Source organism: Aptenodytes forsteri, unplaced genomic scaffold, assembly GCF_000699145.1.
Source record: "Aptenodytes forsteri isolate BGI_AS27 unplaced genomic scaffold, ASM69914v1 Scaffold70, whole genome shotgun sequence".
Taxonomy (NCBI): Eukaryota; Metazoa; Chordata; class Aves; order Sphenisciformes; family Spheniscidae; genus Aptenodytes; species Aptenodytes forsteri.
In genome coordinates, this window is record NW_008795690.1 from 2,651,976 (window position 1) to 2,678,823 (window position 26,848).

Here is a 26,848-nt window from a genome sequence, read left to right on the forward strand (position 1 = left end):
TCTATTGATAAAGATGAAAATCACCAGTTCTGTAAAGATTTTATTTATGTATTTAGTACATACAAATCTTGCCATGACCTAGAATCCCTCTGTAGTAGGATAGTCCTAGAATCTTGGCTGTTGGCATACCATGTATAAAATTATGTATATATATTTAGCTCTGCAGAACAGATTATGATCCTTTACAATTGTATCGTGCTCCTGTGCAAAATAGCAGAATATGAATTGGGGGAGTGTGAGGGTTCTCATCATTCAGTGGAATAACTAAGAGAATTTTTTTCCCAAGTATCTTTAAATATGAAAAAATTTCTGGACTAAATACTTTTGTCTCATAAGACTAATTATGTCTTGTGAATGACACAAAAGACTTTATATCAATTTGCATTCAGATCAGGGTTATTTGCTGTTCGCTCCAGTGAGACCTGAAATATGCTTCAACAAGAAGAGAAATTCAGTGTTTCAGAAGGGCTCACAGGGAGTTAGTTGCTGGCGGTCTGTTTTAGAATTGCACATTGGGAAAAATGAGATTTACCAGTTACATATACAGCATGAAAATCTTTTCCTTGTCTTTTAAACAAAACGTTTTACATTAGACTACTGCATCTTGGTCTTTAATGCTTGATTCCCAGTAGATACATATATACATGGCTAGTCTTATGGGGTTAGTCATATTCATAAAGTCGATTTGCTGGGTATGGAGTCCTTTAGTTTTTAATTTTCCTATTTTGTATGTGATGAGTAAAGGCCATGGTCCTGGCACTTAGAAAGGGAACTCTGCTGGTGTATGAATAGAGCTCTATCTCCCAATGCTGCCCTGGGAGAAGGGGTTCATTTGAGGAAGGAAAAATCCATCTCCTAATGGGATGATTTCCTGACTGGAAAGACATGCATAAAGCCCTTAACTGTTGGGGTACAGCTGAAAGTTAAAAAAGCTGATATTGTCTCATCCTCCAGTTCAGCTCGTTCCATTTAAAGTAAACCTTCCAAATGATGATACATCAGTGTTGCACCTTTCCCAATTCTGCATATCATATAAGTAGCTCTATCAAGGAAAAATCAGGTATACCTTAGTTCCAGTGGAAAAATGCAATAATCCTAATTCTAGTCTTGTCCAGATTTAGGGTACCTAGAATCTCACAGAAAGTTTGGCATTTTTCAGGACTAAAGGATTTATTTTAAGAACTGGCTTTGCTGTATATGTCATGCAAACTAGATATGCTGTATAGCGGATCTTGATACGTTGCATAACATTGTTTCATGTAAATAAAGTGAGATGCCTTCTTTTCCACAAGTGTGTTGTACAGTGAGTCTAAGCTAAAAACTATTCAAAGATTGGTGTGATAATGCAGAACAGCTTAAAATCAAAAAGTAATTGAGAGAATTAAGTTAAATGTGGAAGGTACTAATTCTTGGTATTTTATCTTGTTTCATAAACAAAAGAGACCAGGCTATTTGTTTACCTTTATGTAACATTTTCTTGAAATGAGTCAAGGAAGAGAACAAAGTTTTGTTAAACAGGAAAAAATTAAATTAAAACCAAATGTTAGTTTATAGTTTATAGTTTTCAGCTGAATAGCTTACTGCAGCAAGAACTAGTATCCTTCAAAAATATTTTCATATTAATTTATATAAATTTCTTGAAAATACTTAGGCATCAGGTATTTGAATACAGCAATCTACAAGAGGGTAAAAATACGTGCCGGACTGAACTCCTGCATTCACACCGCTATGCATACATTTACCAATGCACATGAGTAATGAAACAGTTGTGCACAGAATTATTCCACATCCCTCAGTTCATGTATTTTATTAAAACCTCCCAAAGTAGTTAAATTCATGATATGCCCTAAAGATTAACCAGTATGGGATCAGTGGGACACGATTGATTGTTTGATCTGGAAATCTTTTTCCTACCTTCTTTCCATGTGAACTGCTCATTTTTCGTGACGTCGATTACAGTATTCAAGGAAGAAAGTCTCTTAGCTAACCATTTAAGTTAAACCATGGAGTATGAGCCCTGAGGCTGCTCAGAACAGCCCTATCCCAAAAGCAGAAAAATGCCCAGGTTCTTGTTGGCTTTGCTATGCCTGATGACACGGAGGAGAGGCCCCTGCAAAGCTGGGTGCCTTGCCTGGCCACAGCAGGTCCCTCCCTGCCTCCGTGGGCAGTGGAGGGCTCGGCCAGCTGTGCCCGCTGCTCCATCCTTATGCCCAAAACTCAGGCACTCTTAACTCCAGAACTAATATGATCCAATATTTATTCTGTCATTAAAAAACTATTCATTTCCTTGTCTGATGATAAAATTATTGCAAAATAAATCATTCATCTTTTCAGCTAATTCTAATTACAGCTAAAATCTCATTTGGACTGGGAGTTTGCTATATTTACTTGATACTTTTGCAAAACATTTCAGAACATAATCATCCATTATTATACTGCTACATTGTGCTCTTGACTACTTTCTGCCAAGTGTATTCCTGAGAACAATTGCTACTTTAATGTATCATCCAGAAGTTACGGCCTAGACAAATTAGAAAAATTGTTTAGTCTATTATAATTTGGCGTATGGTCATTTAATAGCACACAGGAAGTCAGCATGAATGTTTGGGATTATTTTTGCTATAAATATAATGAAAGAAATTTAAAATTGGCTAGACTTCACTTCTGTGACTGATCTTGTCATTAAAATAATCTTTGCTAGCTCTTTATTTTTGTCTATTAGTCATCTATAAGCAGTCATTCAAATTTGTGTGTGAAGTTTTGTAGAGCAGACTGACTTTTTCTCTTAGCTTATTAGAGTAGGGATAACCCCATAACTCCACCTCTCTGCTGTGCTGTGCTGCATGTTGAGAGTCTCTGCACTTTGCAGTCTCTGGCTGCGAGGGTGCGCAAGGAGAGCGGAGTTGGTGTGTTGTGGAGCAGTCAAGACCCTGGCTCAACTCTGTGCCATAGTCTGCGGACATGATTATATCATTTTTCAGGTAGATAGATGTGTACTTAATTAGTTGAATAGCACATTTCCATTAGGAATATTGATGGATTTTATTTTCTAATGGTAGAACAGACTGTTCTTATGTTAAAATTGAAACTTATTAGCTTTGCATTTCCAGAACTAAGTAACAACTACAAGTACAAAACATAGACATATTATCTATGTAGCTAGAGTGCCCTGAAGGCGTGTTCTCACAATTATTTAGGGAGATCTGCTATTTCCATGCAAACATTTTGTGTATACACCTCACCGTGTACGTTGTTTTTCAGAGTGTGGACTAGGTATTATTTTAACATTTCTCTGTCCTGCATACCTTGATTGATCAACTTACATGGGCAGCATTTGGGAGTCTCACTACATTCATGTGCCTCTCTGATGTGATTTGATCTTGTGTGGTGACTGGTTAACTCTTGTTTTCCCTTTATTCCTGATAGAGCTATTATTCAGTACCAAAATTGCCATTTGTTTGTATGCAGTTAAAATATGTTAATGGAATTCTTCCTTTTGAGAAGAAGTCCATCTTAGTTCAAACCTGGCACCCACTGTGTTTCAGGAAGTGGGGAGCAGATTTTTTTTTTTTTACAGATTTCTTAGGAAGACTTAGGATTTCAAAATTATATATTGTGCAATTCTAAACAACATTGGAAAAAAATCAGGATGTTGCAGTTTGGTCAACTGCCCACTGACATTTGCTTTGCTGCAGTTGAGCAATATAATAACAATATAATCTATGTGCAGAAATAACAAGAATGTTGAGGATATCTCTAAGATTGTGATTTTTTTAAAAAGACTAGAAACATTCACAGCAAATGATTCTGATAGTTCACTATCCGTGTAGTGTTGTGCAGTGTCTGAATAAAAGAGCCGTATGCAGAATTTGCGACACTGACCAGAGCATCAGTCCAGTCAGCTGTGGCAATTGCCATCCTCAGATCTGTATTCCACGCTTACAGGAATTGCTTTATAAATTGTTTAGCTGTTTTTCCATATTTTCTGCTTGAAGAAGTAGGAAACTGTAGGCTGACAGCAGCTGAGTTAATGTTAAAACGTTTGAAAAGTTTTAAGTAGATTGTTTTGAAAAAAAAGAGAAAAAAAGACGACTTCTTTCTTGTTAATAATACTGCTGCATTTTTTAATGAAGTTTATTTTAGCTTTAACTTAAGAGCATCTAGTGCACCTTGCCTTTTAGGAAGAAAGTAGTTTATAAAAAGCCAAACTGTAGCTGTTTTGAATTTAAGTAATTTCATAGACTTCAGTGGAACCCTGTTGATTTATTCTATTAGCTTTTCTTATGCTGATAGGAGTCAGAGGGCTTACCACTGTGGCAAACCACTATGTAACTGAACAGAGAGTATGAACTTCAGGAAGGGAGAAGGCTGGGGGGGCACGAGGAGGCCAGGGAGACCTTATTGCCTGCAGCTCTAGCTTTAACTGCAGCCTATCCAGCAGTAGGTCACTTACTAAGGAGCCAACTTGGGATTACTAGTGTGGAGTCCTTTCGCACTATAACTCAAAACAGAAGCAATTACCATGAACAGCCTCAGTGATTTTTTAGCCCAAGTAGTGGATGAGAGATAATAGTTTTCTTTATCTTGAAGACATGTAGCCTTATTGCTTCCTCTCTATACGCATATATGCAGAGGATAAAACAAAAGGTAGCAAAGAATTTTTGCTTTAAACCCGTATTAGTAAATCAAGCATGACTGTGTGATTAATATTTTGTTTCCAGCACTTCACACTTGAATAGCTAATAATAAGCAGTATGTGTATCAGCTTGGCTCTTCCATTATTGTTAAGCGTCTTTATAAAGTGTTTACCGATTTATATAACAGTATTGAGAAATTTGGGAATAATGGTCATATTTGTTTACTTATTTTCATTGTTGAGATCATTATGTGATGTTAATGAAGAATAATTATCGTTGAGTTTAATTTTCAAATGTGTCCAAAATCTATTAATGTTAGCAGTTTACTTAGATTTTTTTTTTTTTTTTTCCACAGCAGGGTTAAAAATGCACAGCTGTCTAGGCGTACCTTCCTATTTCATTTCTGTTTGGAGCATGTAGGCCCCGTTTAACAGTCCGAGAGCCCAAGCACCTCTAACTGCTGCACACCAGTAACATGCTATAGATCCCTATAGCAAGTGTACTTGTCCAGCGTAATTAGCTATACTGGGCATGGCATTGAAGACTGTTTGGCTCAAAGGACACTCCATAGCAAACTACATCTGAAACAGCAGTATCATTGATACTGCATGCAATTATGAAGCAGACTGAACTGGCCTTAATATGTAGAATTTGATTACATCAATAAATTTCTTTAGACAAAGCAGCCAAACGAGGTAACTTCAGAGCCTGCTCACTGTGGGGTTAAATTTACATCTGCCACAAGGATGTAAATCCAGAGGTGTTTACTAAGCAGGACAGAATAACTCATTTAACATCTGTGGGATGAGCAGAGAATATGATGGCTTGTATTTAAAAGGACTTAGTATGGTTTAATAATGTTAAATGATAGGGAAGCTTGGTAAGTAAATACTGCATACTAGGGGGCTGAATTTTATTTTTTCTATGCAAAACTTTTCCTTTAATTAACTATTATCATAGAAAGCCACTATAATAAATGTTGAAAGGCTTTTCATATTTAAGCCACTTCCAAAATAGGTTCAATCTCAGTTTTCAGGTCCTTTAAGTCCTACCTTATTTTTACCCCTCAACAAAATGGAGATACAAAATAAGCTCTAAAGCCATAGACCTAATGCTCCACACTTCACACACACATATTGTATTTTTCATATTTAAGCCACTTCCAAAATAGGTTCAATCTCAGTTTTCAGGTCCTTTAAGTCCTACCTTATTTTTACCCCTCAACAAAATGGAGATACAAAATAAGCTCTAAAGCCATAGACCTAATGCTCCACACTTCACACACACATATTGTATCAGAATAAAAGCATTTATTCCAATAAATAAAAGTCCATGCTGGTATGAATCATCTGTAATGTGACATCATATAACGATAGTAAAAAATTAAATGGATACACCAAATTATGTATTTAATAAATATGCTTAGGAAAGCCAGGTTATGTTTGCATCTATACATGTGACTGTCATTTAATTCATTATGCTGGAGCCATTGTGGTGTTGTAATTGAGGTCATTTCAGTTTTCAATAAAATAAAAATTAAAAATTAGCTTTTTTTGAGGAAATAAACCCAAATATTTCATTCCTTATTCATTAATTACTTATTTATAAACTCATGTCTGTTAATGTTGGGTGTGTATTTTTATGTAACTGTGCAAAGGGACGTGGATGGGAGGACATGACTGCTCAGGATTTGAGAAAGGCATCCCAAGATGAGTGGGTTTGGTACTACCGAGATGTTTATCTGTTGCTGGAGTTATGGAATGTGATATAGGTTCAAGCTTTTCCCTATATTCACATTTTCTCTGCTCCAAATACTATGTGTAATATATCATTTCTTGTTAAAAAAATCATCCTGTTTTGAAGATGATGGTAGCATATATTTATACATATACCTGTATGAATATAACATTGAGTGTTTTTTTAGTATCTTGCAGAAGAGTAAAGTGAATTACACTGAAAGCTGAAACAAACGTCGTAGGGACCTTGTAAAAATTGGCTGTTCTGTAAGGATTGAAGGTGAATATATAGGAAACCCCAGGGATAAGTCAAAGTGGCCTTTATGATGGATTGTTAGTTGCTGGAGGTATAGACCTTAGTTCAGGTTTCACTGTATTATGCAATTTCTGCTTCAAATATTAATTCTGACCTAGTGTTTTAAGAATTATTAGAAAGTAAGAAATCAATATAATTCTGGTAATTTGAATCACAGGGAAAGTGGGAAAAAATAGCCAAATCAATTGTTATATTATCAAAAGTATCTGAATATGTTTTTATCGGTTTATGGCATTTATCGTCACCAGCACAGTGTCAGCAGAATTGGCAATCAATGCTGCTTCTCCACTTTGATGACTTGACCCTCAGAGGGAGGTAGAAGGGCTACTTCAAGGGTCTAAATCCAAAATATAGGTCCTCGGAGGTCTGTCAGCCACTGCTCCTGCCTAGAAAAACATAGGTAGTTATTTTCAGCATGAAAATCTGTTGGTCATGAAAAGGCCTGTTTCCAGGCATGTGTAGAAATATTCCATTCTTGATAAGCAAGTATCTTGGTATCCATCTGATATCTAAACCATATATAAGCCGTAGCTTAACGGCTTATATCTAAGGCTTATATCTAAACTCCAAAGAGGGCTTAGATATAAATTAGGTATTTCTACAGTTACCTTGCATCTTGGGCTAAATCCATTTGGAAGGATCATGAGAGAATATGATTCTCTGTCTTTCAACTTCCAAACGAGTGCCCTAACCAGCAAGTCAGGAGATTTTACAAGGTGGCAGTTGCATGTAACAAAACATCAAATATGCTCATTACTCAGTATTTCATAATTATTAATATATTTTAATCTTCTTATTATCTTGACATTTTCCAAGGTAGTCCTGGTTTTATTTTGCCTAATAAAAAAATTATGGCACCTCAAAGACATAAAAGAACTGACAGTCTTCTCCATTTTACTTTCTTTCAGGAATTAAGTTGGGAAGCTGCAGAGCAGTAAAGTGATGTGTTTAATGTGTGGTGGCATCCTATGTGCAGAACATTTTATCTGAAAATTTTCAGTAGCCCCAAACTTTCTGACTTCCAAGGTGGAAGGGGTAGATTCTTGGATACTCCTGTGCCTACAAAATAACCAAAAATGAAGGAGGACAATTGTTTACATGCCGCTCTTATCTGCCTGGGCATGCTGTATTACAGCCATGCCATAACTACAGAAAAACTGAACCACGCAAGGCCATCACTTCATGGTCACCATGAAAAAGGAAAAGAAGGACAAGTTCTGCATCGTTCAAAAAGAGGCTGGGTGTGGAATCAGTTCTTTGTTATAGAAGAGTATACGGGACCAGATCCTGTACTAGTAGGAAGGGTAAGAAAGAATTTCTTTTTCATTCATCGATTAATAGTTATTATTTTATATTATTATTTTGTGAGTTGCTTTTTTCTTGCCATTGCTTTTCTCTTGTATTAGCTGCTTCTTCGGCAGCTACTTATTCACCTAGAATTAATCGTTTTATTGTAGCTCAATTAAGGTGCTAAGCAAAATACTACCTAAGCGAGTACAAATTTCTCCACTGACCTCAGCAGTCTTTGAATGAAGGTGTACAAGCTGTTATGTAACACAACAGCAAGAACCACAGCAACCACTTGAGAAACAATGTCTCAAAAACATCTGGTATCATTCTTGGGTCTTTAAAAATAGTAATTAAAAGTGTAATGTCTAACTCTGCAGCTCAGTAGAAGTGTACTGCTCAATAGGTCTCTCTTCATCCTTTCATTTTGAAGTTATCAGTAAAATTAAATATGAGGGGTATGTATAGAGGGAGATATATATCTGTGTGGACAGGTGTATGCACACACATTCCGGACTAGTTTTTTATTCTGTTACTAATACTAACAGAATATAAATACATAAATAAACCAGTATATTTGCCAGTTTATAAATGGTTAGCAGAACTGTGTTGACTTAACCCCAGCACAAAAGAGGAGAACAGAATCAATGACAGCAAATGCCATTGTGGGTATTCGGGTTTAAAAGATGGTTAGTATTGTGCAATTTGTAGATGTCAATATAAAATCAATAAATCTATAATTTGGCTCAATGTTTCCCTCATTCATCAAACTGAAGTGTGCATTGGTTACAAAAGAAAGAATGTTCAGAAAACATTTGTTACTTCTTTTATATTAAAGAGGTTGTAATTAAAAACTAGTTGGCCATTACTGATTGGCTCATTCGTTACATCCCACCTGTCACTTAACAGCTTTTTGCAGGCAACCTGGTAGAATATGATTAGTATGAAGTGTGCAAAATCTTTGTAAAAATTACTCTTCCTTCCAACTTCATTTGAATAAAGAACCTGTTATAACTATCTTCTCATGTATTCTCTTCCTTAAATCTTAAAGCTCGGTTCTCAGTAGCACCCTACGTGCGATAGCATGCAAGTCTGTGCAGGCAGCTTCTCTGAATGCAGGGCAGATGTGCTAACAGCATGTGCCCGAGTATGGATTATTGCCTGATGTAAGACAAGATTTTTGAAAACTATTAAATGATAGTAATTTCATGAACTTTTTTGTTTCATAAGCACATACACGAAACGTATACCATCTTGTTAAGGTATGTCTGTTTCTCATTTTGTAGCTTCATTCAGATATTGATTCTGGAGATGGAAACATTAAATACATTCTCTCAGGTGAAGGAGCAGGAATCATTTTTGTTATTGATGACAAATCAGGGAACATCCATGCAACAAAGACACTAGACCGGGAGGAGAGAGCTCAGTACACTCTCACGGCACAAGCTGTAGACAGGAACACTAACAGACCTTTGGAACCACCTTCTGAATTCATTGTTAAAGTTCAAGATATAAATGACAACCCACCTGAGTTTCTTCATGAAAACTACCATGCCAATGTGCCAGAGAGATCAAATGTAGGTAAGTAGTCATAAATGCACTTCAGTTCCTGGCCTCATGGAAGATGTTGCATTGTCAGTACATCTTGGCTTTATTTAATTCTTATCGTCTAGAATTTGGGAAGTAAAATTTACTTCATGCTCAGCCAGTGACTCAGTCAATTTATCTAATTTGCTGACCAAATCAAACCCTGCACAGCTACTAACTGTCACGGTTGAAGTGTCTCTAGATGGTTCCTAGAACAGGACTGTTTCTTCCTAGGAAGGAAGATGAGGGTTCCCTGGAATTTACGGAGTGTGAATCCTCTGGGGTAAACATCAAGATCATTCCTTTGGCAGAGCTGTGTAATAAAGCTAAGGAGTTACTGCCACGCTATCTATTCCATTTTTATCTCCTGTTTGAGCTTGTGTCTATCTCAGAGATTTCTACAGGAATGATTTCTCTGAAACTTACTGAGGAAAATGTAAAAAGAAAAATCTATTGTTTGGCTGTCTAACGACAAAAGCAATATAACGCTTAAACTACTGAGGAAAAAAACCGTAATGGTACAGAGTGACTGCTGACTTTTGTATCTTCACTGTTTAGAACATTAATCCACATCACAGCTGGTGACAAATCTTTTTGGATCGTATGAGTTTATTTTGTCGTATATAAATTGCCAAGTAATTTTTTTCATTTACCAAACCTGGAAATAATAAAGTTAAGAAATAGTTATGCTGTAAAACTGAAAGCATCTCTGCACGGTTCTTACAGACGTGTTTGTTTCTGACTGTGTTCCTTCTGTGTTTGCTTTCCATTTTTAGGTACATCAGTTATTCAGGTAACAGCTTCAGATGCTGATGATCCTACCTATGGGAACAGTGCCAAATTGGTTTACAGTATTCTTGAAGGTCAGCCGTACTTCTCGGTGGAAGCTCAAACAGGTATTGAGCAGTTTACTTGAGTAGGACCTCATAACTGGAATACATTAAAATGAAGAACTAAATATATTGACTGAGGCAGTACAGTTGGGTATATCTACTGATGTGTTTGAGCAAAGCTTCCTTCATTCTCTTTTGATTCTAGCTAAGCTCTTTTGCAGGTTGGTCCCCTGGCATTTGGTAGAGCTTCTGGGTACGCTACACTAGAAAGATGATACTATTTCTTTTGTGGTATGATATGGTATGATAGAAATGGCAGTTTCATTGCTGAACTGTAATTCTCCAGGGTTGTTCTGTCTTGAACTGTGTTGAATATTTGGGCTACTTTCCTTGCGTAGCATGATGCACAGTGTAGGGAAAACAGAATCTGCACCATCACTGCAAATTTTGCTGTATTTTAATGCAAGCTAAAAATGCAGTATCCAATTTTTCGTGATGTAAACCTGTGAAAATTTGTATGTGCCATATTTTCTTTGTATTTATAGGAATTATCCGAACTGCCCTTCCAAATATGGACAGAGAAGCTAAGGAAGAGTATCATGTTGTAATACAGGCAAAAGATATGGGAGGACACATGGGAGGCCTCTCAGGGACAACCAAAGTGACAATTACACTTACAGATGTCAATGACAACCCACCAAAGTTCCCACAGAGTAAGTAACAACAAAACCCTTACTCACATTTACTGCTAGTACCCATATTTGTATAGAATCATACATATTCAAAACTTTGAAAAGCAGCAGCTGATGGATTACCACAGCACACATGTGAATAGTTACATATTGTTTGCACATTTTTGCTAGTAACATATAGAGCTTTAGTATCCGGATTATTTGCTTTGTGTTGCAAAATGAGACTTTTTTTTAAGGTCAAGATTAGATTACAAAGATCCCTAACCCTACACTTCATTTTTGAAACTACTGGACCATGTTATATTAGAAATATACCTATGATATGATCAGAGAGACAGTCTGGACTTCTCTGTTAATGGAGAAAGAAGGCCCATTTCTTGAGGGCTCTCTTGTGTGTTAAACCAAATCAGTCAAAAATACTGTGCTACTTATTTTTCACATATAAAACTAATCAGGGCTGACATTAACAGATTCAGTCTTCACAGTTGGGTGGAAGTACATTAATGGACCCACACATCTGTTCTGCATCTCATCTCTGCATGGTTTGTTTTTTTTTTTGGAGTGCCATGTATGCACCATCCCAGCCCACCCTCTTTCTCCTCTGAGCAACCATTATGACACTGATACGTCCTGGACATGACCATCTCTCTAACAGCTCTTCTTCCAGTGTGGCAGCTTCCTGGACCCTCATGCAGGAGCTTAAATGACATAGCTAGTTCCTAAATGTAAAAATCTATGTCAGCATTTTCTACCATTCTAATAGAAAAGTATTAAATCCTAAAAATGTCAGGTTTTACATACCTCACAAACATACCTTTTCACTCCAAATCATAACCTGGGACCCCAGTACATGGTATTTTGTGGAGTAATTTCATCAAATGATAGATTTTTTTTTTCTACAAATTCAAGCCATTTTACTGAGTATTTTGGGAGAATATTTACAATTATCAGAAATGCCAAATAGCAGTTACTCTGCTTAATCATTCACCCTCCAACTTAAAACCTTGATTTGGAATGCTTTGTAACTCAAAACCAGGATTTGACCTGTTTATATAAACATCCAAGTGATTGATTTTTTTGTTCTTCTTTTCTTTTTTTTTTTTTTTTTTTTTTTTTTGTTCATTGCTCAAACCCTTAATGAGCTATGTGCTTAAATTTTGGGTTCTTTGTGAATGGAGTTAATGACCTATTTTGATGACATGTGCCAATTGTTTTTATGGGTAATGAGCCAAGTCCCTGCCTGGTCTAAGTCTCCTGATGTTCCTAGGGTGCTCGTGTAGCGACAAAGCAATTATGGAGCGGGGAATAAATTAGATTATTTTATTTTCTCATGCTTTTTTTTTTTTCTTCCCAATTTATTAATGCTGATGAAGTGGCAGAAAATGCTGACATAGATTTGTACATTTAGGATCAGGTTATGTTATCGGAACTCTGGAGTGGGTTGGGAAGGTCCTGGAATCAGTGCTGCCTAAAGGACAACTGCTGGAGAGAGATTTGTCCAGGAACAGCATTGCTCTCCTCTGGTGTCCCTGAATACACAAGGAAAAACCTGTATGGCAACACATCTGTGGGATATTTGGGGATGGTTTTCCTATTGGAGTTTGATGAGGGAAAGCCATTTTTTGTTTGGTATGGAATCCCATACAAATTGGTAAGTATTCTCTGTTGTGTTAAATTTCAATAATCATTACTACTATACTACTATGCGTTCACACTCCAAATTAAAGCCGATTGATTCTTCATCCAGCACAGCAGAGAGGTCTTATCTAATTCATTGTATATAATTTGTGGCTCCTGAATGAATGGGCAGAAATGCTTCTGGACTCTACAGAGTTGAAGGTCATACCATGAGTCATATGAAAGAGAATTTTCTTTCCATTATTGTAATAACATTTCTGATACGAATGATAACCTTGATGTCACAACAATTTCTGCATTCCGAATGATTGGTTGTCTTTTTAACCCCACCGTGAACAGATACACACACAGATGTTGTGTAAAATATCAGCGAGGAGGTAATTTCATATAGATTAGCAATGTATTTTAAGATTTCACAGATTACTTGCTTCTCAGAGCTCTGTTATAACATAACATTCCTTCAGGGGATTTGAAAATGTAAAAAAATTACTGTGTTTATTTGAAACTTACAAGTTAAATGAGTAAATATACAACTGGAGAGCAGACTGCATACTTAAGGCAAATGCCTTTTTTCCTTCCACCAGGTGTGTACCAGATGTCAGTGTCAGAAGCAGCTGTCCCAGGAGAGGAAGTAGGAAGAGTGAAGGCCAAAGATCCAGACATTGGGGAAAATGGCTTAGTAGCTTACAGCATCATTGATGGAGATGGCATGGATATGTTTGAGATTACAACAGATTATGAGACTCAGGAAGGTGTTGTAAAGCTTAAGAAGGTGAGTAATACCTACTAATGTGTAGTATTCTCTGTTGCTGACAGAATATTTGATAATAATGGATTACCACCTAAGCTAAAATATCAGTAAATGCAATTTCACTTAATTTGTTTCTGAAGCTGTGATTAACTCTTAATATTCCATTTCCCCATTAGCTGAATTGGAATGGAAGAAAATAACCAAGAAGAGTTACATAAATACTGTACAGTGGATTAATTGCACAAACTAAATGAATTCATAATAAAAAGTCACGGTAAAATACAATGCCATCAGCTTCATTGTTAATGAAGTTTTGCCTAGCGCTAATAAGTAGCAAACATTCACTGTTGCTTTATGTTCGGTCTGAACAGCCTCATGCCCTATAGTTTGAATTCTTCAGCTGTGCATTGTCCACAATATTGTTCTGAAGGAGTCACAGGCTATGCGAAAAGCAGCAAAAATACTGAGGTGATGTCATATACAATCCATCAGTGTGATCTTTAAAAGTGTTATTAAATGAATTTTAAATTACAAATTATAAACCATAAATCTTATTCATTATTTAAGCATTATTATTTTGCCCTTTGTATCTTTATAGCTATTCATCTCTCTTGGAGATAATCAAAACGCAAAGAAGAAGGCCTGGGCAACTTAACTGCAAAGTTAGCCCTGCCCTGCACATCGGGGCAATCTCTCAGGAAGAGACCCAGAGGTCTCCTCCGGTCAAAACTATGCTGTGGTTCAATTACTGTATCTGTTCTAGAGGTGGGAGTGTATTTTTTATGTATTTTAAAACGTGGGCAAACTGTCACACCATTCTGTCTATGGCGTTAGCATACTTTGCGAATTGCGGTTGGCACCTGCTTCTCAGATATTTAAAGGCATGATCATTGTGAGGCTACCAATACTGCAACACTGCAGCCATTTCATGTTGATGACAATGCAGATACGCTGTGACTTTGATCAGGTTCCCAAAAGGACTTACCTCATGGGGCATTATTTCACCTCCCCTTTGTAAAGTGCTGTGAGATATATGGATGGGAAGAACTACAGAAATGAAAGCACTACAAACCATCTTCATAATTCCCCTACTACTTAAATAATTTACCTTCTCTTTGTCCTATCTCATGGTGCACCCAGTGGCAATTTAAGCCATATCCATATCTCTAAAGGAATGCCTGACAGCTTGGGGTAGACCAAGCCTGGCATTTTGTGGGAACCCCTTTCCTATCCATCGCTCCTTTGTGCTATCTGGAAGGCTGCATGAAGAAAAGATTAATTTTCCCAGGAAAGATGATTTCCTGAGTGATACAGCAAGCAAAGAGCAAGACAAGGACTCTGTAGTGATATTTTGAGTGCCTTCCTATGCTGCTCCATACATAGAATGTAGCTCCTTCCATTTGAGTCTTTATGTTTTTAAATACACACATTTCAGTCCAAGCTTGTTGACAGATGCTCACATTTGTTTTATGTCATTGGATACTAGGGGACTGCTTACTGCTTTTACACTCTAGTTTTCCTAACTGTGGAATGCATTGTCTTCTCGTTTCTTGCAGCTCTTAGATTTTGAAACCAAAAAGTCCTACAGTCTGAAGGTAGAGGCAGCCAATGTACATATTGATCCCAAGTTCATCAGCAATGGGCCATTCAAGGACACAGTAACAGTGAAGATATCAGTGGAAGATGCTGATGAGCCACCTGTATTTTTAAAACCAAGTTATATTTTTGAAGTACAAGAAAATGCAGCATCTGGTACTGTGGTTGGAAAAGTGCATGCCAAAGACCCTGATGCTGCAAACAGTGCTATAAGGTATGCTTCATTAGAGCAGGCTGTTTCTTTCTAAGCATTAGCTTCTAGAATTGTTATGCAAGTTATTACGATAGTGTGATAGATCTAGCATAGAAATAGTCTAAATTCACCCAGAATATTAATAACTTTAACCATACAGAGTTGTTTTTATGTCTTGTTCCATAAGCTATTAGTTTCTCAAAGCCTGTATCACTAAGAAAGCACACCATAGCTATGTCTACCTAAAATATACTTAAGGACATCTATCTGTGTTAGACTCTCTTCTAAATTATATTTTCTATAAAATATCCTATGCTGTTATCACAGCATGGTTTTTTTTTTTCAAAACATAGAAGTCTACGCAGTAGATTAGAGATTATGTTGGGTAATTGTTAAGCGTTAATTGCTAATGACAAGCACATACACACACCTACTTTGTGCAGTTACAAGGGGTAGTCTTCTATTCGTTTATTCTTGTTTGTCATGTTCTCAGTGTAAATTAAATTATGAAACTCTGTTTTGTGGGTATAGTTAACATTTCAAAGAATTGCAAGGTAAAGATACAAAACCCAGAGCTGTATAAAGCTGTACAAATGTGTAGATAATGGATAATATTTAATAATCTGGTATGATTAATATTCTGAGTAATCCAAAGATCAGAAAACTTTGAAGATCTTCATGATTAATATGAAACAGAAGAAAACATAAATATCTCAGTAGATATTTTTACCATGTTTTTTAAGAGAAGAAAATAAAGAACATTTTGGGGCTTTAATATAGAGACTTCAAAGAACAATAATTTTCACTTACTACAAACATTCTGATGTAATATTTTTTCTAAATGTGGAAACCAACGAGGTGAATCTCCTTTTAAAAGAACCGCATATCATCCCTTTGACAATGATATTAAGGGTAACAGTAAATGTACTACTTACGATTATTTAAAAATAATAATGATATAGAACAAATTTGGATGCATGAAACTAAGTCCTTCTTGTATCTAATTACTGACTTTCAATCTTCTTTAGATATTCAATTGATCGACACACTGACCTTGAATGATATTTTATTATTAATGCAGAAGATGGCAATATCAAGACAATAAAAGCTTTGGATAGGGAAGAAATTGCTTGGCATAATATCTCTGTCTTTGCAGTTGAAGTCCGTAAGTATTTCACTGAGAAATTTTATAATCAGTGGTATAAATTCTGTAGTCTTCTAATTGTTTCAGTTTGATAAGCTGCAATAAATCCTAATAGAAATACTTTAGCCTATTTCATTTTTACCTGGATACAACTGGGATTTTGTTTGTTTTTGAGAGGTTTTCCTGCTTCTGTTTCATTTTGGTTTTGCTTACTCCCATAGACAAACAACACCAGGAAGCCAAAGTTCCAGTTGCAATTAAGGTCGTTGATGTCAATGACAACGCTCCAAAATTTGCAGCAGCCTATGAAGCGTTTGTCTGTGAGAATGCTCGAAGCAATCAGGTATGCCTGTGCCCACCACCTTCCCTGCACGTTAATTTCTTTCTTCAGGGTGTTAGCCCAGTTTTGTGTCGGCAGCTCAAATGAGTGATAGTAAATGAACGTTGATTTTGAAATTTTGGCCAAAATGCCTAGAGCACACAGAAAGGCACTTTACTGTGTTTTTATTTTGAATTGCTACCAACAGTTATAGATACAGTGCTTTGTGCATTGAATATGACTGGTGTTGACTGTGAGTATCTACCATCACATGGGCAACGAAGCTGTTTGGGAGCAGCTTTCCCAGTTGTGAGCCTGTTTTGGATATTAGAGAAATACTCAGCATCTTATGGGAAGAATCACAGTACAGTGCTTGGAGGGCTTAGCCTACAGATTTACCCCTGAACTACCCGCGAGGAAGAGGGGTTAGTATCCTATAGAAATACTGCTCTACACATTATCTGCACCTTTGGAGTTAGTGTAGCATTTTGGAAAGGACATTGGGCTAACTCCCTCTGAGCTGCTGAATTTTCTGCATAATTTTATTTAGTCTACTAAGCTATCATTAACACACATTTGTATATAAGAATGTATGTAGAGGTGTATACTTTTCCATCTATAGTTCTGTGTTGGTTAAATGTAATAGCAAATAAAGATTGCCTGTTCTAGTTTTGAGTCTGCTTTGTGTTTATAATTGCATACATTTATTGAGGTATTTGGGGGGTTTCTGCTATTTCAAAATTCTTTGTATTGAAGGGATTTCTCAGAATGCTGTCTATATGTGATGTAACCAGAGAAGGAGCTGTTTGTTTACAGAGTGCTTTTCTCTTACAGCAATTTATTACAATTAGTGCTGATGACAAGGATGACTCAGCCAATGGACCAAGATTTATCTTCAGTTTACCACCTGAAATTATTCATAATCCAAATTTTACACTCAGAGACAACAGAGGTTTGTGTGAAGATTCCCTCTATACTAATGTCCAAAGAAATGACAAAGGAAAACTGATGGCCAACATAATGTCATGCAACAGCATTTTCACTAACTTTGACAGAGTGTCTGTTTTCCAGAGATTTAGGGGAGGAAAGCAGAAAAAATATAGCTGAAATACAGGGATGTTCTTGGAATAATGTAATGTTTGTTAACTTATTTTCATTTTCTTGAATACTTATTTTAAATTACATAACCATACCCTACATGAAAAATCCACTGCCATTTTATCTTCCGGAAAGAGGGTAAAAACCATTGACAAAAACATTCACTAAATGTAACTGGCAGACCTCCTTGATTTAGAGAAAACTTCCTTGCTAGGCTAAAATTAGCTGAGGCAGGAAAATTGTTAGGTTGCTTGTATTTGTTCACCTTTCTCTGCTTGCTAGTTTTTAAAATTATGGATCACAAGAGACATGGACTAGATTCCTAATGGAATAAAATCACGGCCACGCTAACCTTTTGTAGGAAATACATATGTGGATTTCTGTTGCGAAACATACCCAGCCTGAGTGTATCTCAGGATATGGGTATCCTGATCCCTTTGCCAATTTTCTGTTCATGAAATGTAGTAGAGCCTTGCATTCAGATTGATGTTAAGATGTAAGAAATTTGTAGGCAAAAAAACCCCAGGCATAGGTGAACGTCAAAACTTATTTGATCATCTAACATAATAGCATCAGTGAACCTAACTTGGCAGAGTTTGAGGAAGCCAGAGGTGGATAAACAGAAAAAAGACAGGTTCAGCCATTATTAATATTTATTCTATGTATTTAATGATAAGCAATATGATATTCTCATTCAATGTTCATTTGTTATTTTGCTGTACAGGGAAAAAACTGCTTCAGCTTCTAAGAAATTGGTTTCAATTAGCAAGCTTTAATGTTTGAAGGAAACGTAACTGTTTTCTGAAATGTAGAACTCCGTTGAACTGGTTTAAATAATGAATCTGAGGGATTTCTTCTAGATTGCCAGAAGTACAAAAGGCAACATAATCCAGATACATGATTTCAGTAACGACTTCTTCCTCTCAAGTGTTATGTTGTGGCATACTTTATATCTCTATCACATCTGAAGTGAGGGTAATTAAGATCAGAGTTCCCAAACAAAATTTCTGTTATTCTTGAAGGATCAAAGTAATACTGTTGCCTAGTGCTTGACACTTGTACGTACATAAGCAATTCATAAAAGATCCAGTGGAGGGGGGGATATATTTATTCTCTTTAAAGTAGTAAAACACAATATTTGAAAAATTGATGAATGTATTTTTAGAGAGAAGTAAATAAAAATGTATTCTTTGCTTGAGACCCTGAGGCCAAGTTTCTCTTTAAAAGATATTTTATGTTCACCATATCAAATTGAAAATGGATTAGATTTTATAATCTAACAGAGGAAGCACAGGTCAAAATTGAGATGCTCTGATACAGCTGCAGGCAAATGGTATTATGGTTCCTGACTCCAGCCAATTCCATTAATCCTTCATTTCCATATGCAGCAAATTCATTCTTTTTTTTAATGACAAAGTTAACCGAGATAAAGACATTTTGTAATGGAAATGATGATGGCAGTTGAATGTAGTGACTGTACCTGACAATACTGCAAAAGGTTGTTTCAACAAGATGGTATTTAAGGATTGAATCTTCCTGTATAATTTTGTGTTTAGGAAATGAATAGTGTAATGAAATCCATCCATTTCCATCCTCTCTTTTTTGTACAATCCTCAGTGCAGTGATGTTGTTAATTTACCTATTTCTGTGTTTGTTTTTTAAATAAGTTATGGTAGAGAGCAAAGTAAAAAAGTTAAAATTCTATGTACTTCCATATAAAAAAAACTTCTCGGAGAGAGTGTGTTACCATTTGCAAGTCAAATAATTTACATGATTATTTAAAGTTTCTTTTTTCAGTTGTAAATCTGAGTAGTGTATATACCATGCCACCGCTTTCAGAGGGAATTGCTAGTTTTAAAGAAAAATGGCTTTATTAACTGTGGAGAACAGTTAATGAAAACTCCAATGTTTGGGTCTATTACAGAACTTTAAAGTGAATACAGTCCTATAATTATCATTTAATAGAGTTTCTTTCTACCAACTCCTGAAAGTAATCACATATTGCAGTAATCCAAAAAACGTAATCACATTCTACATCCTATTAACAGCCTACTGTGTTACCAAGTTTTTCAGCTGAGACTATCTTCCATAGAAAACATGAGATAATGGCTTATCGCATGCTGCGATAAAACACTGAATTACTTTTGCGCTGTTTATTTACATTATACCACATAAATAAACTGCACTGTGTTTGCCCAGGCTCTGTTCAATTTTACTCCCATTGAAGTCAGAGCTTCAAAAGAGCAGCGGAGGCTCATGACACTTCACAGCAGAGAGATGGATTTTTAGCAAATGGATTTCCTGCTTTTAATCCTGCTCTGTCCTGAACGGAAATGTCCTTCACTTGGGCTCGCTCACCTTGTGTGGAGGCCTGGCACATGGCCAACGTTGCTGGAAGGATTGCAACCACCTTGCTTTACCATGCTGCACAAGGACGAATTACACTGCAATAGCAAAAGTGAGGTGTGGTAGTGTTCTCAAATATACAAGATAGTGCTTTACAACAACTGAAATTAAGTTTGTGAGGCCACTAAAATCAGTGACTGAAATCCACTTTTTCAGTAGAAACACGTCCTCTGGCTCTCAATTTCAGACCTTTTAATCAAGACATTTTGAAACATATGAACAATACAGTTACGGGATTTTGCCATGGATTATCCACAGCAATTGCCACTGCCTGGTAACTATTTTAGACAGTTGGACCCCTGAAATTGTTTAGGTTTCTTGCTGAATCAGCACTCACATTCTGATACAGGTGATAATGCTCACACTGCAGTCAGGTTCTTTAATCTAGAAGCCTCCTTACACAATATATGTGTTAACAAGCCCCCAAGAGCTAAGCTACATTTGCCTGTATGTAGAGGAAAAATTGGAAAACCGTCAATAAGATCACCAGACAAAAAAGGCGAAAGTCAAAGGTCAGGAAGATCACCATAAAGTAATGCAATTTTAACTTCTAATTGTGAAGATTTCATGGAGAGTATAGGTAATCTTCACTTACAACACTTTTGGATATTGGATATCCCAGACAATAATAGCTGGAAAAATGAGAGCGTGTGTATTTTTCTAGATGGTGTTGAGATGGCTATTCTCTTCCTTCTGTCTTGTGTTAACCCCCATTGTGTTCGTTAAGACTGTCAGTCAAGTAGCTCCCCTATGTGTTAAGTAATAGTTTTAAGCTGGTATTGACATTTAACTTCTGTTTCTTGGCTTAAAAAGTGCCATTATACCTGGATTATAGTTATACTCCTGGGACTTGAAAATAATGAAAAAGCAAGGATGAGAATATTAGCTAGGATTAGATGTTATCTTTTATCTAGGTAAAAGTTTTTTTCCTCCTATGGATATTATGTTTCTTCTGAATGTGAGAAGTGAACATAAACAGAAAAAAAGTTTAAAAAATGACCTTTTAGGGTTGATATATGGTAGTCCTTTTTAAACTTTAGCCAGGCATGTTGATTGGATTTTTCTTTTTAAAAAATTATATTAAACTAGAAATCACTTCAATTTAAACCAGATAAATCAACCATTGGATCAAATTCAGCTTTAGTGTAATGTAATTGACTGCAGTGGAATTGGTCAGTCTGTATAACAAGTGAATAATTTGCCATCCTTTTCTTATTTCTAGTTACGAATATTATTTAAGCTGCCAAAATTAAAGAAAAATATAATATAGTATAATATAATAAGCCAACAGATTAAATATACAAATATATGATATTGCCTGTGTTTCCTTCCAGATTGCCTTTGCACCTCTAGGCAGTTGTAGCTCAGCCCACTATTAATGTTCATATTTTTTGCCACAAGAATAATCTGTCCTGTTGTGATCTTTCATTTAATAGAGCAGATCTCTGTTCTCATATTGAGGAAATGAATTATTAAATGCATTTTAGAGAACCCTGTGGAATAGTTTTATTCTGTATCAATATATATTAGTTCAAGTATTAGTTGATAGTTTAATAGATACTAGATGTTACATTTCTATTTATACCAAATTGTTACAAGCCCATTAATTTAAAGTCCTAAAATAAGATTCCTATCACACAGACGCTGATATCACTAAGGTCCTTTAAAAAATTGTGCTACAAAGCCTAGCTGGGCAAATGATGCATGTAAACATTTAGGAGGTTAGAAAGTCTCTGAAAAGAGACAAAAGGCACCTCCAAAAACCACAAGTAATAAATAATCAGATCTTTATCAGCTTCTCTGTCCTTAGCAAATATGACCATCATGTCAAGGAGAAGGTAGCAAGCTGTCTTCTATCCAGACGTTATTTTTGTGAGACTTCAGTAGCAGAAAGACTCCAGTTCTGTCATGCTGAGGTAACCACACTGGGCATCAGGTGTGGTGGGCCTGGCAGGAGAGGTGTGGATGTGGGGAGATGAATTAATTTGGCATCTAACAAAGAGATCCTATCTAGGACAGTCCTAAAAAAAATTTCATCCTTTCTGGTGTGATCTGCAGAAGTTACTAGTCGGAGAGTCGGATAAACAGGGCCCTAGTGGAAACATCCTTCTCATCCCATAAATTGACCTGTGTCCACCAAATTTGGGGACAGTTTCAGACCTTGTCCTACATCAGGGGTAGGACAAGGGTGCAGGGGTGGTTAATATAAAGCAAGAATACTTCCCTTTTGGTATAATTTATTCACTAACTTTCATGGAAATAACACTGATTAGATAATTAAGAGAGGTTTTATGATTTGCATTATTAAATTCTGGAATTTATGCTGACTCTTCAACAGGAAAATGATTAATCTTCTGCAGTACCCCAAGGCAATAATAAAATGGGTACTGTTGGAGGTGAATAGCCCTCCCTTAGTAGATGAAAGAACCCGTCTTTTTTTTTTTTTCTTTCTGTTACATAGTGAAAAATAAAGAACATGGCAAAACAGAAAAGGTTGTGTGAAGTAAATCCTCATACTAAAGTAGTGTTTGAAGGTCTGAAAACCACAGATATGATTGTTTCATTTTATTTACTGCAGGATGTTTACAATTTTATAAACATTGGTTCAGTCTGAGAACTGAGAAACAAGGAGCACAATAAAGAAATGCTGTTTGTGTCTCCTCGCCTTTGTCTGGTGTGGCTGGGAGCAGGAAGCACCGGCTGTCTCATCCCAGCATTTCATGTCACACACTTCCCTTTCAAATGCTTTTGCCCCAGGAAGCGTGAAGGACTATCCAAAATGATCTTCTGTGCTGAGATGGCAGCTTGGTTTCCGCCCCCTGCACCAGGAGGTCCATGGCAGGCAACCGCTCAGTGAGAACAACTGGAAATAGTGTTAGAGCAATACTTTTAACTCTTCCTCACAGCCACGTAGTTCAAAATGTGCCCAGACATGCTGTGCATGTATGATCAAGCTTTCTGAATTCTGGCTTTGGGAGTTTGGGTGAAAAACAGGTTCTGATAAAATACTGCTTACTTTAGTGTTTCTTATTGAAACAGGTCAACACCGAGGCTCAAATCTGCTAATACACAGCAAATGTTGGCTTTTCATTTTAGTGGGAGTCTCATTAACACAGGCCATTTTGGTACAGATTTCTGCCTTCTATTCCTGTAGGTCTGACACCAAGAACAATAAATCAGGGGGATTTTGTTTTTTCCCCTCCACTGAAGGCTTTAATTCTGGAAAGGGACTAGAACCAGCTCAAACAGCAATGCCAAGGCCTAGTCATTCTGGTAGTTGAAGAAGTATTGTGAGTTTCCCAGAAAGTTAGTGGGGTGCTAAAAGGAGGTGCTAACAACGATTTTTTGTGTTTCTTGTGTTGCCCTCATCACTCTAAAATGATTAAAATTGAGTGTGGTACTGTATGAATGAAACACAATACTGTAGTTGCTCTTGGGTCATTAGGAAGGCAATAGATTGTACTGGTTTATTGTATAAATAAAGCATCTGAAAATTCAGAGCCGTTGTAGCAAGATATATTTTTTCAATATTTACTAAGAGGATGACTTTGTGGAAGAAAAAATGATGACTCTCTCTCTCCTTTAAACAGATAACACAGCAAGTGTTCTTGTTAGACGTGAAGGATTTAGTCGCCAAAAGCAAGATTTATACCTTCTTCCTATTGTAATAAGTGATGGCGGACTCCCCCCTATGAGCAGCACCAACACCCTCACCATTCGGGTCTGTGGCTGTGACAGCAATGGCTCCTTGCTCTCCTGTAATGCTGAAGCCTACATCCTCAATGCTGGATTAAGCACTGGAGCTTTAATTGCCATTCTTGCTTGCATTGTGATTTTGTTAGGTAAAAAACTTCTTTATTTATTACTCTTCTACACTTGTTTGTGTTAAAAAATTAACCTTGCCTTCAGCTCCAAGATGGATAAATGAATCTTAATTTCTTAGATTTATTTTTATAGGCAGTACTAATCTGCCTGGCTGCAATGCAATATATGATAACTGCAATAGCAAACACCAGTGAATTCGTCTAGGTGTGCTCAGAGAATGTCCTTTTGTGGCCTAACATCAGTTAATCAGGGATACTGTTGAAAGGAGGTCATGACATACAGTTTTAAGTTTTGTGATCTTCCCTGGATGACAGGTTCCTTATTGAGGTCAGCCAGGATTAATGTCTCCTGCCAGCTATTTCCCTCTAACTCCTCTTGTGTTGAAGACAAATGAATGGCTCAGAAGACCTGCTTTTAAGAAAGTGCTGTAAAGCATTTCCTGATGGTTTGAAAGTATTTATATAAAATGTTTTAATTTGCCCATAGTAATTTATAGTCTTTCTTTTCTTATGTATTTTAAAGTTATTCTATAGAAATTTGAAGCGAGAAGGAACACAACAACAAAGGCATGTGTTGCTTAAGAAAAATTCAATTTTCATGGAAATGAAACATGGAATTAGAGTTCAGCTTTGGGCATACAGAAAGTAAAGATTCATCTTTGTTTTGTTGCAGATGTACACGTGGTTGTGCTGCTAAAAGGCAGCGCCACAGCATTCGTGCAGTACTGGGGGCCCACAAATGCTCTTCTTTGAATTAGTCTTGCAGTAATGAGCAATTAGTAAGAGCAATGGCATTCAGCCCAAACAGAAAACCTCAAATCAGTATGTCCAATTCTATGTACAAACATCAATGCTTTTACCTAGCTAGGTATGCTAAAAATGCAGATGTTAGCAAAAATACATGATGAACTGCAGCACAAAAGCTGAGGTTTCAGTGAATGCAATAATCTATTTATAAAGCAGCTACTGAGGTTGCAGTCTAACTTGCTTTTTTTTTCCCTGTAGTCATTGTAGTGTTGTTTGTAACACTGAAAAGACAGAAAAAAGAACCTCTGATTGTTTTTGAAGAAGAAGATGTCCGAGAGAACATTATTACTTATGATGATGAAGGTGGAGGAGAGGAAGATACTGAAGCTTTTGACATTGCTACTTTGCAGAACCCTGATGGCATCAATGGATTTATTCCTCGTAAAGACATAAAACCTGAGTATCAGTATATGCCAAGACCAGGGCTTCGGCCGGCTCCTAATAGCGTTGATGTTGATGATTTCATCAACACAAGAATACAAGAGGCTGATAATGATCCAACTGCTCCTCCTTATGACTCTATTCAGATCTATGGCTATGAAGGAAGAGGCTCAGTGGCTGGTTCACTTAGCTCATTAGAGTCAGCGACAACAGATTCTGATTTGGACTACGACTATCTACAAAATTGGGGACCTCGATTTAAGAAACTTGCAGACTTATATGGCTCCAAAGACACTTTCGATGACGATTCTTAACAATAAAGTTTAAGATTTGGCCTTAAGAACTGTGTCCGATGTTCTGAAGAATCCAGAAGAAATGTAAGCAGGTATTTTTTTAAAAATCAAGAAAAATCTCATTTAAACATTTAAGTTTGACAGAGAGGATTCCTTTGATAAAAAAGGACATGAAAGTGGTAAATACTGTGAAGTACCTTTTCCTACAAAAGGCAAATATAGAAGTTGGCTGCCAACTTCACTAGAGGAAAAAACCCACTTAAGAAATACAAAATATTTAAATGAAGGAAAATGCTAAAAGCGAACCTACAAATAAGGGAAATCTTTTATGTATTATGAACATCTAAATCTTTTATGTCAAAGAAGCTTCCACAAATTAGAAAAGATAACAGTTCTGAGCTGTAATTTCGCCTTAAACTATGGACACTCTATATGGTAGTGCATTTTTAAACTTGAAATATATAATATTCAGCCAGCTTAAACCCATATGATGTATGTACAGTACAATGTACAATTATTATGTCTCTTGAGCATCAAACTTGTTACTGCTGATTCTTGTAAATCTTTTTGCTTATACTTTCATCTTGAACTAATACGTGCCAGATATAAAAACTCTGTCTTGTTGCAGTGGGAGGCGCCCTATTTCTATGTCATTTTTAATGTATCTATTTGTACAATTTTAAAATTCTTATTTTAGTATACATACAAATATCAGTATTCTGACATGTAAGAAATGTTACAGCATCACACTTATATTTTATGAACATTGTACTGTTGCTTTAATATGTGCTTCAATATAAGAAGCAGACTTTGAAATAAACTGATTCTTTTTTAATTCTTGTTCTGGTTATTAAGCATATAAGGAAAAACATAGTGTTTCTAATGTCCCATTTATAGTTCTGACTAATTTACTACAATTGTGACCTTTTAATAGCCTTATTTATTATGTGTTTGTAGTTGGTTTGTTGCCTTGTTAAGTGATTATTTAAAAATCGAGTACATTTTACAAATGTTTTTTAGATTAAAAAAAATGTAATGTCTGGTGAACATTTTGTACCCTCTCTATCTACAGCTTGTGGCTGGGCCCAGAACACAGTAATAATCTTCGTATAATACTACTGTGTTTTTTGGATTTAATTAAGTGTAATACTTTTCAATATTTCCCATGTAATATGCATTTATCTTATATCTTAGAATCTCCAGAGGTTTCAGAAATGACTTTATAAGTGGACAGGAGTACTCCATACTTACAATTTACTCCGGGCTTGTGAATTTCTGTATCTGTGCTAAGCTTCTGTGGGTTCTAGAGA

General features: G+C 36.3%; 1 protein-coding gene across 1 annotated transcript in view; it reads left to right on the top strand.

Moving 5' to 3' along the window:
• Positions 1-26,367, top strand: part of CDH11 (cadherin 11) — a 39,460-nt gene extending 13,093 nt beyond the window's left edge. The window contains exons 2-12 of the mRNA XM_009282859.2: positions 7,598-7,993; positions 9,263-9,557; positions 10,340-10,459; positions 10,942-11,109; positions 13,311-13,498; positions 15,034-15,287; positions 16,295-16,431; positions 16,632-16,753; positions 17,564-17,681; positions 23,824-24,075; positions 25,063-26,367. Of these exons, the coding sequence (XP_009281134.2) occupies positions 7,766-7,993; positions 9,263-9,557; positions 10,340-10,459; positions 10,942-11,109; positions 13,311-13,498; positions 15,034-15,287; positions 16,295-16,328 (1,287 nt within the window). The 5' untranslated portion in view covers positions 7,598-7,765 and the 3' untranslated portion in view covers positions 16,329-16,431; positions 16,632-16,753; positions 17,564-17,681; positions 23,824-24,075; positions 25,063-26,367. The remainder of the gene's footprint in view (positions 1-7,597; positions 7,994-9,262; positions 9,558-10,339; positions 10,460-10,941; positions 11,110-13,310; positions 13,499-15,033; positions 15,288-16,294; positions 16,432-16,631; positions 16,754-17,563; positions 17,682-23,823; positions 24,076-25,062) is intronic.
• Positions 26,368-26,848: the final 481 nt, after the last annotated feature.